Source organism: Lolium rigidum, chromosome 4 (assembly GCF_022539505.1).
Source record: "Lolium rigidum isolate FL_2022 chromosome 4, APGP_CSIRO_Lrig_0.1, whole genome shotgun sequence".
Taxonomy (NCBI): domain Eukaryota; kingdom Viridiplantae; phylum Streptophyta; class Magnoliopsida; order Poales; family Poaceae; genus Lolium; species Lolium rigidum.
Window position 1 is genome coordinate 267,849,514 of NC_061511.1, and position 11,775 is coordinate 267,861,288.

Below are 11,775 nucleotides of genomic sequence, written 5' to 3' on the forward strand. Positions count from 1 at the left end.
ATTAGTTTTATTTTTCTGAATTTTTTGATATATTATTTGTATTTTTAAGAATTTGAAATGAAAAGAATTTCAGAAAAGACCTTTAGATGCGGTTGGCCTCGCCAACCGCGACTAAAGGGTCTTTCCGCGCGGGAACGAAATTTCCGGCGAAAAACCCTTTAGTCGCCAACCGCGACTAAAGGTACCCCTTTAGTCGCGGTTTGCGACACTAACCGCGACTAAAGGGGGGGTCCCTATATAAACGCGCGCGCGCGATGGCGGTTCATTCTCTTCTTTCTCCGCCGATCTGCAGCCGCGCCCCTCGTCGTCGATGTCGCCGTCGCCGCACTCGAGCTCGCCGTCGCCGCCCTCTCGTCGCGCCGCCCCGAGCGCCGCCAACTTCGTACTTCCCCGCCCCGTCCTCGCCGCCGGCCCACCGTACGTCTCGCGCGCGCCGGCCCCCCGTACGTCCCCGCACCGTCGTCGCCTCCGGGGCGCCGCTCGCAGTGAGAGAGAGGGGAGAGGGAGAGAGCGCGGCGCCGTGGCCGCGCGCGTCGCTGCTCGCTGGCGCCGCTGCTCGCCTGAGAGAGGAGATCGAGCCGCGCGGCAGAGAAGCGGCAGAGAAGCGCGCGATGAGAGAGAGAGAGGAGAGAGGCGCGTTCGACCCGGCCGTTTTTTTTCTTTTTTTTGTTTTTTTTCTTGTTAATTTTAACTTAATTAACTTAATTACCAACAAAAATTAACTTAATGAACTTAATTAACAACAAAAATAAACGTTAAAAAATTGACTTAATCAAAAAAATTGACAACACCACCGCGCGTATACGGAGGGGGCGGCGCACAACTTTGTGCGCCGCGCCCCCTCGTATACGCGCGGTGTTTTTTTTGGGATCGAGGGGGACGGCGAGGGAGGCCCCTATGTATGTTGTCCTCGGCACCGCCACCGCCCCCCTTTTGCCAACGCCACCACCCTTTCGCCACCGCCACCGCCACCACCCTTTCCCCACCGCCACCGCCCCCTTTCGCCACCGCCACCGCCCCCCTTCTTTACCGGGATTAATTAGTTTTTACTACTGTTTTTAGGAGTGACACATATGGCGGACGATAGAGCCGACCCGATAAGGGAAAACTATAATGCGGAAGCTGAGGCACATATTTTCGGCATCATAAACGGCGACATTCCTTATGTGGCGGCCAAAGAAGATGAAGAAGAGGATGTGTCTTCTTGTCTGAACCTTGACGGCGACGGTGAAGGTCGTCAACAAGGTGAAGACGAAGGAACGGACACTGCCAATGGAGGTCAACCGTCGACGACAAACGACGATGGAGATAAGCAATTAGCAACCACCTCCGGCGAGGTATATATATATACATTGAGCCTCTGGTGATACAAATTTACCGATTTGAATAAATATGTGTATTAGCTCGACTCTCTTTCTTATTGTAGCCCTTGGCCGGATCGTCGAAAAAATCGGTGAAGACAAAGCGTGGCAAAACCAAGACGCTGAAACAAGGAGTAACATATAACATCGATGTTATCAGTGCAACCGGCAGGCCGCTGGAGACCGAAGCGACGCATACCAAGTTCATCAACCAATGTGGGGTCGTTGTTAGAGACATCGTCCCGATCACCGTCCAGGAATGGCATGAGCCAGTGAAGGCACGTGTTGGTTCCACTTTCGTCAGCAAGAGAACGAAAAAGGAATGCTGGAGAAAGCTTTTGGAGCATTTCATTCTACCTCCGGAATACAACAAAAAAGATGAATTTGGTAACGAGAATCCGGAGGGACGAAAGAGGAGGAGGCTAGTCAAAGAGTTCGCTTTTCAGAAGATGGCCGAAGCATTCCGGAACTACAAGAAAAATTTAGCGGCTAAATATGTCGAGCAGGGGAAGACTCCGGATTTCAAGGGACAGTATGAGAAGCTGAAAGATGATTGGCCCGAATTTTTGAGGCAAAAGCAATCAGATCAATTCAAAGCCATATCGGAAAAAATAAGGCAAATGCGGCTAAGAAAGTGTACAATCATATTATGGGGCCAGGAGGATACCGCCTTTCGGAGCCTAAGTGGCAGAAGATGGAGGATGACCTGAGGGCGCAAGGAATCCCTCTAGGTATAGAGGGATGGGACCCAAGGGCCAAAAGCTGGTGGTACGGGCATGGGGGAACGCTAGACCCGGTGACAGGGGAGTGTGTTCACCGACAGACAATGTTTAAACACACCCAAGCCCTTATTGACGCAATGAGGGATGCTCAAGAGGGGAAGATCAAGTTCAACAGAGAGAATGACACGCTGACAAAAGCCCTCGGGAATACTGAACACGGAGGACGTGTACGTGTTGGAGATATGCCCAAGAGGCAATAATAAAATGGTTATTATAATATATCTTTGTGTTTATGATAATGTTTACATACCATGCTATAATTGTATTAACCGAAATATTGATACATGTGTGTTATGTGAACAACAAGGCGTCCCTAGTAAGCCTCTTGTATAACTAGCTTGTTGATTAATAGATGATCATGGTTTCGTGATCATGAACATTGGATGTTATTAATAACAAGGTTATGTCATTATATGAATGATGTAATGGACACACCCAATTAAGCGTAGCATAAGATCACATCATTAAGTTATTTGCTATAAGCTTTCGATACATAGTTACCTAGTCCTTATGACCATGAGATCATGTAAATCACTTATACTGGAAAGGTACTTTGATTACATCAAACGCCACTGCGTAAATGGGTGGTTATAAAGGTGGGATTAAGTATCCGGAAAGTATGAGTTGAGGCATATGGATCAACGGTGGGATTTGTCCATCCCGATGACGGATAGATATACTCTGGGCCCTCTCGGTGGAATGTCGTCTAATAGCTTGCAAGCATATGAATGGTTCATAAGATACCACATACCACGGTACGAGTAAAGAGTACTTGTCATGAGACGAGGTTGAACAAGGTATAGAGATACCGATGATCAAACCTCGGACAAGTAAAATATCGCGTGACAAAGGGAATCGGTATCGTATGTAAATGGTTCAGTCGATCACTAAAGTCATATTTGAATATGTGGGAGCCATTATGGATCTACAGATCACGCTATTGGTTATTGTTCGGAGAGAAGTCTCAACCATGTCTACATAGTTCGCGAACCGTAGGGTGACACACTTAAGGTTTGATGTCGTTTAAGTAGAAATGGAATGTGGAATGGAGTTCGAAGTTTTGTTCAGAGTCTCGGATGGGATCCAGGACATCACGAGGAGTTCCGGAATGGTCCGGAGAATAAGATTCATATATAGGAAGTCACTTTCCAAGTTTGGAAATGATCCGTTGAATTTATGGAAGGTGGTTTCTAGAATTATCCGGAATAAATCACTATGGAAGGAGGATTCCCGGAGGGACTCCACAAACCCTAACCAGCCAACCAAGTGGGAGGGTGGAGTCCATGGTGGACTCCACCTCCTTGGCCAGCCAAGAAAAGGGGAAAGGGGAGAGTCCCTGTCCCTCTAGGTTTCGTCCATAAGGCAGTTTTTCTGTTGGGGTCTTATTCGAAGACTTTGGGCAAACCCTTGGGGTTCCACCTATATAATGAGGAGGAGAGGGAGGGGGCTGCCCAAGGCTTGGCCGCATCACCCCTGCCCCCTTGAGGCCGGCGCCCATAGCCCCCTCTCCTCAAACCCTAGCCTCCCCTCCTCCACATACAACTCCCGCAGCGCATAGGCGAAGCCCTGCCGGAGTTCTCCACCACCACCGCCACCACGCCGTCGTGCTGCCGGGATTCCGAGGAGGATCTACTACTTCTGCTGCCCGCTGGAACGGGGAGAAGGACGTCGTCTTCATCAACACCGAACGTGTGACCGAGTACGGAGGTGCTTCCCGATTGTGGCACCGTCAAGATCTTCTACGCGCTTTTGAAAGCGGCAAGTGATCGTCTACCGCAGCAACGAGAGCCTCCTCTTGTAGGATTTGGAAATCTTCAAGGGTTAGTCTCGTTCATCCCCTCGTTGCTCCCATCTTCTAGATTGCATCTTGGCTTGGATTGCGTTCTCGCGGTAGGAAATTTTTTGTTTTCTATGCAACGTATCCCTACAGTACGAGGCAAGGGTGCCATTCCGTGGAAAGTAGGGTTTTCCCAGGAAAATGACCCCTACAGTTACAGAAGCCGTAAGAGAAAGGCGGATCGGGATGCAGATGTTGTGGCTCGGTTGGCATCGGAATTCGATGAGATGAAGAAAACCCTGAATATACTAGTACAAGAAAGATCGGCAGCTGGGACGCATGAAGATCATCCAGCGGATCTCGGAAGCCAGCAGCGGAGAAGCAGCGTGGCTTCCACGGAGGCCCCGCCGGCTGGTGCTAATGCACCGACGATCGATATTACTGCACCGGAGCCTCCTCGCTACCCCGTGGACGATGTAAAGGAGATGAAAGAATGTCATCTGCATTATCCAATGGGGAACATTTCCATGAAGGTAGCCACTGGCAGTGCTTTACCATGTAAACCGGGAGCACTCCACCACAACAACCCCATTCAAGATGGCTATGCTCGTGTCACGGTGGAGGACATAGTCCAAGGGTTTGAGGACCTGGAGATTGACTATGCTACACCCGAAGGGGAGAGAAGACTTGGAGATGTCAAGCGCCAGTTCATTCTATGGCAAAAGAAGTACATAGTGTTTCCAGGCGAGGCGCCAAGGCCAACAATTCCACCCCCCTCCGGTGGTGGTGGTGGTGGCGGTGGCGGTGGCGGTAGCGGCGGTGGTGGTGGTGGTTCACCTACACCTCCTTCACGTCAGCCGACGTCGCCCCCCAATCCACCTCCGGCGGGTAAGAAGACGCCGCCCCCCCCAGTCCGCCTCCGGCGGGTAAGCCGACGCCACCCCCCAATCCACCTCCGGCGAAGAAGCGGAAGCAGTCCTGGATTATTAATCCGGACCCTTATGTACCTAAAACCAAAAAGGTACCGGAGCCATCACTGAAGCCTCTCCCCACAAGGCCTTGGGAACGTAGTGCCGAGGAAGTCGACGCGGCCGCGGCTGCTCAGCATGAGAAATGGAAGGTGTATATGAAGGCAAAAAGAGAGCCTGATCCCAAGCCAGTATTTTCTGAGAAAGAAAAGAAGTGGGTTAAGTCATTTTTGAGCACACCGTCCCAAGCCGAGAAGAATATGCCTGACGACTATGCACGTGAACTTCGTAGGCAAGCACTCATGTTGAAGGAGAAGAAAGACTTGGCGGAGAAGCAGGAGAAGAAAGCCTTGGAGGAGGCCGAGAAAAAATTAGAAACTAAAAAAAGCGGGAAACGAGTTGCCCAGCTCGGGGAACAAAGTAAACAATCGATCCCCCCGCTCATAGTGAAAGCCGCCGGCCCGGATGCTGAATTAATGGACCCCACAATCATAGCAGCTGCGGCAGCACAGGGAATGACTGTAACGGGTGCCAGAGAACAAGCGACCCAAATCGGTATGACTCTTCGTGCAATGTTAGGCCTTGAGGAGGCGCCAATAAGTGAGGTAGCAATTACATATGTACCGAATGGGCCTCTCGTCGAGCCTGCGTAGGAAGAGGATCTACCAGCACAAATGAACAATCTGCTACGTTGGTACAAGGGTTACATAAAAACTAACGCCGGCAAAGAATATATTTATGCGGAAGTTAAACATGAGCATCACTTTAAACATTACTGCGTAACAATTCATATGAGTGAATTGTTCCAGTTGTTCAATCTGCGCGAGCTCGACAAATCTATCATCAGTTGCTACGTTCTGTAAGTGATTTATTTCTACCTCATCTCGTTCATTGCCTGCACTATATATATATATATATATATATATATATATATATATATATATATATATTGTTCTAACTATATTGTTGTGTACGCTATTATGCAGAATGAAGATTAGCGAATGCAGAATAAGGAACATCCATGATGTTGGGTTCATTGACCCACAAATCGTTGACGGATATGTGTTAGAAAAACACCCCGCCGATGTGGAGCAAGACCTGTGGCTTTTTCTTACAAAGCAGCAACTCAAAAGTGAAATTCTATTTAATCGATGAGGTTCATGCATGGTATGCTAGTCTGCATGTACTCGATGTCCATCGAGAGTTCCATACTTCGGATTCACGTTCGCTAGTAATTCAATTTCACACCTCCAGAGTTCTCATCCTGGACTCTCTGAATATGGATCCAAAGCTTTGGGTCAACATGAGAAGAATGCTGCAAAAGTAATTATTTTCATTCATTTGCGCTCTATATCGATCGGCCTCTTTCGTTCATTTCCTAATATCAAGTAACTAATAACTCTCTTGTTCATTTAATTTTCTTTGCCTCGTAGACTTTGGAGACGGTTCACAGATGAAATGGTCGGTGAATTTTAAAAAGAGCTAGACTTTAGAAGGTCACTGACTGGAGATATTCAGCCACCGGAGACCAATCTATGTGGATACTATGTTTGTGAGTTGATCCGGAGATACACCTCTGAGCGGAAGCCGTCGGATAACAACGTCAAGAGGAATAACTTCTGGAAGACGCTTAGTGCAGAAGCTCGCTTCCGATCAATTCAAAAGGAACTAGCAGGATTTTTGATGAGAGAAGTCCTCCATCCTAAAGGAGAACACTATTACGAGGACGTAGAACTTCTGATGCCGTAAATTATGTATGGAAACTTGTTCAAAATAGTATATGGTCATCCGATATTGAATATATATTGTATATTCCTCTTGAATTCTTCTTGGTTCTAATTTCAAATTTGTTTTAAATTGTACATTCATATGCATGTATATAGTACCATAGAATATGTGTACTGAAATTTCTTCAAAATTAAAATAAAACACAAAATAAAATATAAAAGAAATAAAACAATACAAATTAAAAAGAAACCAGATTTAGGTGGTGGGCCTTTAGTCGCGGTTGGCCAGGAGAACCGCGACTAAAGATCCTCCGCCCCGACGGACTGCTGGCGGCCACGTGAACGGGCCTTTAATCGCGGTTCGTAAGCAACCGCGACTAAAGGGGGGACTTTAGTCGCGCATATTTAATCCCGGTTGCAACCGGGATTAATGGCTGACATGGTTCGAATCTTTTTTCGTGTGCAATGTCTAGGCAGAAGACATGTTTTTTCGGTGGTCAACGCTCTTTCGCGTGGCACACGGGAGCTTTAAAAGGCAGGATCTGTAGTAGTGATTCAAGCTCCGTTTAGTTAAGATAGTAACATATATGCATGCAAACGATCGATCAATCTAAGGAATTAAACAGATGGGTGATCGGTCTGGTTTTTCTATACTAGAGAGCTCTGCATGGAAGGAATGGCATAATCAGGCGAGGCAGGCGAGGGCCTGGAGTGTGTCCTTTGCAGTGCCCTTGGCGTTGTTGCACACCCCGATGGTCTTGTTGTTTTCCCCGCTGTACTCCACATTGACGTCGATTAGCTCCACTCCGCTACACGGCTGCTTGTCAGAGCATAGCAGGCTGACAGCCGCCGGCGTGGACGACGTGCCGGTGATGTTTCGGAAGATGACGTCCTTGACTGTGACCGCGGATTTGCTCTTCGCGGTGCATACCTTCTCGGGGCAGTAGTTTTGGTCGATGATGATGGGGTTGGCCACGTCCTCCATCTTGATGTTCTCGAACGTCAGCTTGGACGCCGTGATAGACTTCACCGCGTTCTCGTAGGTCTTGACGCGGACGCCGTTGGTGCTGCTCCTGAGCACGCAGTCCTTGACCGTCACATCGCTAACGTCCTTCTCGTCCTTGTACCTGCCGAGGCAGCCCACGCTGATCCCTTGCCCCGGCCCACAGGTGACGCCCGTGACGATGATGTGGGAACTTCCGCCTCCGATGGAGATGCAGTCGTCTCCGGTACCGATGGTGGTGTCCGTCACATTGATGTTAGTGGAGTCGCCGATGTGGATGCCATCGGTGTTGGGGCTGTCCCCAGGTGCGGTGATGGTCAGATTCTCGATCTTCACGTCCTCTGACATGTAGATATTCATGTGGAAGAACTTGGAATTCAGCAGCGTGATTCCAGAGACAGTCCCATTCTTCACGAAGTCTAGCACCAACGACTAATTAAACCACACATGGGCCGTACAGATATCAGTACAAGCTAAATATATATCGACCAAGTATTGGTTATTCGTGTATGAATTAAATTCACATACGTTTGGAAAGGCCTTAGCCTCTGCAGGGTCCTTTGTATAGACATTGGCGCCTTGACCGTCGATCGTGCCAGAGCCGGTGATGACAAGGTTATTGACCTTAAGGATGTTGATCCAGCTGCCACCATTGTACTTGGGTAGGTCGTTGGTTCCTAACAGGGTGCCGTCGATATGGATGGTTACGTCGCCCTTGCACGGCCCGCTGAAGTTGAGAGGGCCAGCCAGAAATTCTCCCTTTGGAATGAGGACTGTGGCCTGCCCGGCCGCCCCGCACGCCGACTTCCACGCCTCCTGGAGTTCCTGAACACATAATGGAGTGATCGTTCCAGATCGTTGTTCGTCAGCGAGAGCTTATATAGACCAGAACATTGCCTGATTGCGTTCCAGACTTGCTTCACGACTAATTACCTTTGAACAGTCCGTCTTGCCATCGCTGGTCGCGCCGACATTGGTTATGTCGAAGATCCCTGTGGCCCCGGACGCCTCCGATGCGCCGGCTTCGGGTGCGGGGGCAGGAGCAGCGCCCTCCTTGGCTGCAGGCCTTTTTGCCGTGCTTGTGGCGCACATGACCATCAGGACCAGCAACACCCTTCTGGCATTTTTGCCGAAAGCCATTATCATCCTAGCTAGCACTTCTGCTCGGCAGCTGCAGACATCGATCGGAGATGTTCCAAAAGATATGCTGATGCATATGGGTGGCCCGATCGCTACGTTCAAGGCATGTCGGTCCTTGTTTTTCTATTTTTAGGGTATGGTTGAGCGGGCACCCTCTCCTCCTGTTTTTACAGTTAGATTTATAGTCACTAGCTAAAAATACCCATGTGTCAAAGAAAATAATGTATCCATAGCAAACTTGCTTTATATGAGCCTATCTTTAGCACATATCGATGTGCATCTTTCATGGCCACCTACAACTTTGCCAACTTCTTCTCTGCATTCCAAAAGTGATATTGTATTTCTTTTTTATTTGCGCATGTAGATGGCAAAAACTGTATGTTTTTATGTAAGAGGCTACCAAAAACAGGCTATTAATTGCAGACTGCCATCACTACGATTTTCACAAATCACGAGATAGACTTTTAGGATGGACAAAACAAAAGTGCGGGATACATAATTATCTCGAGGTGCAATTATACATGGATCAAATTTAGAGCTCTAAACTACTAAATTCAACTTTGAACTTTATGTACATAATTAAACTACAATTCATATGTTTATAGAAATATTAGTTGGGGAGGTACCTGCAAGTGTGGCACCCCGAAATTAGCAATACCCAAACATGGGTTATGTGGCCACACGTAGCTAGCTAGCTAGTACGACTAATGCGGTAGATCGACCTTATAGGATGGCCACAAATCTTAGGTGTGCAGATTAATAGTGTGTATGTATATTCGAGATTGAGCCTATTAATTTAAAATTTGAATTGCACAAACATTAACAAAAATTATAAAGTTTTAGAAAAAAAATACTTGGAGTGAGGTAACCCAAACAATAACCAAACATGGTTTTATCGTCCACCTAGTACATAAACTACATTTTTTAAAATCGTTAAAAAGTACCTCGAGTTTGGTACCAACAAATTAACAATGCCCAAACATGGATTTTGCGGCCACCTAGTACAACAAATGGCGCATATCCGAGAAGTTCGAGCCAAATTTAAAACCAAACAACTGATGTTAAAAAAATAAAAAAGTGAAACCTAGGCGCATGGAGCCATATCACATGCATGCCATGTGGTTCATTGTAAAAATACCAGACAAGTAATAGCCAGCACTTAAATTTTCATAGGCGGTAGACTTTTAAGAATGGCCAAATCCAAGGTGTGCAGACTATTTATCTCGATATGCATACATATATGTGGATTTATTTTCGACCTTTAGACGATTAATTTCAAATTTAAACTATATGTAAATAAACTAGTACAATGCATAAGTTTCTGGGCAAAAAAAAAAACACTTGGAGTGTAGCACCCCAAACAAAGCCCAAACTGTTTCCACCTAGGAGCCAGAAGTTTGAGCCAAATTCCAAATGAGGTTTCGGAGAAGAATCGTTAATAAAAAATTAGGCCAAGTATACGTTTGCTTGGCTTTCTACCCATTTGAGCTTGGCTCATGTCGGCCTCTCTATAAAAAAATTAACAAATCCATCTAAAAACGACTCATACTTAGGTCGCACGTTGCACCCGTAAAATGGAGTTTTTTTTGGGTAGCTTAGGTCTTTTTTCCTGCACCGAAGAGGAAATAGAGAAGAGAAATGAGGGAGGGAGAGAATAAGACTGGAGGGAACAAGATAGGACAGCCCATGGCCTTCACTCGAGGGCGCAAACGACCGTTTCCTTGATATATTTGCGCCATTTTTTCTTTTGTTTTTTGAGATGGAACCGTGTCGTTGGTGCCTGGAAGTTAACTCTTTGTTATTACTCCTATGTGAATGGTTATTCGCGAGGAGACGAGGAAGGAGAGGCCCCTAGACCTCTCTGTGCTCCACAACCTTGTTTCGAGCTTCTTCTTCTTACAAGGTGTGAGGACCTTCTACTACCTCGGCGCAACACCTTGCGTCTTTGCTGACCCAAGTGGCCAGGTCCCCGACGGTGGCAGAGGCGTCCATCTAAGGTGTTTTGGTCACTAGGCTTTTTCTTTTGATTCCGCGCCACCTTTGAAACGTTGTGACCGCTGCTGCAAAATGGGACCCGCATGTCATCCTCTATGAACAATAAACATTTCCTTTCTTGGAGTTATTTTTTGCTCCAGAGTCCTGATATTTTGTCATTTTCCTTTTTCTTTTGATCTCATTCCGCCTTTGAAACGTTGAGGACGCTGCTGGCTCATGGGTCCCACATGTCGGCCTCTCTCGACAATAAACTTTTCCTTTGTTGGATTTATATTTGAGCCCTAATTTATGACTATTTTCCTTTTTTCTTTTGATCCCCTGCCTCCTTTGAAACGATGAGGATGCTACTGGCAGATCTGACCCACATGGCATCCTCTATGAACAACAAAAGTTTCTTTTGATGGATTTATTTTTGACCCCTAATTTCAGGCTATTTCCTTTTTTCTTTTGATCCCATGCCGCCTTGAAAACACTGAGGATGCTGCTGCCTCATGGGTCCCACATGTCAGCCTCTATGAACAATAAAACTTTTCTTTGTTGTATTTATTTTGATCACCAATTTCTAGCTATTTGCCTTTTTTCTGATCCCCTGCCGCCTTTGAAACGTTGAGGACACTGCTAGATCATGGGTTCGACATGTGAACCTTTATGAACAAAAGCCTTTCCTTTCTTGGATTTATTTTTGACCCCTAATGTTGGGCTATTTGCCTTTTTCTTTCAATCCCCTGCCACCTTTGAAACGTTGAGACCGCTCCTGCAAAATAGGACCCATATGTCATCCTCTATGTACAATAAAAGTTTGTTTTCTTGGATTATTTGTGGCACCTGATATTTGGTCACTTTTCTTTTTCTTTCGATCTCATGCCTCATTTGAAACATTGAGGATGCTGCTGGATCATGGGTCCCACATGTCAGCCTCTATGAACAATAAAATGTGAATTACCTTTGAAACATCGAGGACGCTGCTGGCTCATGGGTCCCACATGTCATCCTCTCTGAACGATAAACCTTTAATTTCTTGG

The 11,775-nt window shown here is 46.8% G+C and overlaps 1 protein-coding gene across 1 annotated transcript; it reads right to left on the reverse strand.

Moving 5' to 3' along the window:
- Positions 1–7,300: 7,300 nt before the first annotated feature.
- Positions 7,301–8,758, reverse strand: LOC124650510 (exopolygalacturonase-like). Its single transcript, XM_047190022.1, has 3 exons — positions 8,552–8,758; positions 8,147–8,443; positions 7,301–8,050 (listed from the first exon to the last, which is right to left on the reverse strand). The coding sequence occupies exons 1-3, from the start codon at positions 8,756–8,758 to the stop codon at positions 7,301–7,303; spliced, it is 1,254 nt and encodes a 417-aa protein (XP_047045978.1).
- Positions 8,759–11,775: the final 3,017 nt, after the last annotated feature.

Coding starts and splice junctions, on each gene's coding strand:
- LOC124650510 (XM_047190022.1), bottom strand. CDS start 8,758: ATGGCTTTCGGCAAAAATGCCAGAAGGGTGTTGCTGGTCCTGATGGTC. Junction 8,444..8,551: donor GCAAGACGGACTGTTCAAAG/GTAATTAGTCGT, acceptor TTATGTGTTCAG/GAACTCCAGGAGGCGTGGAA. Junction 8,051..8,146: donor AGGCTAAGGCCTTTCCAAAC/GTATGTGAATTT, acceptor TGGTTTAATTAG/TCGTTGGTGCTAGACTTCGT.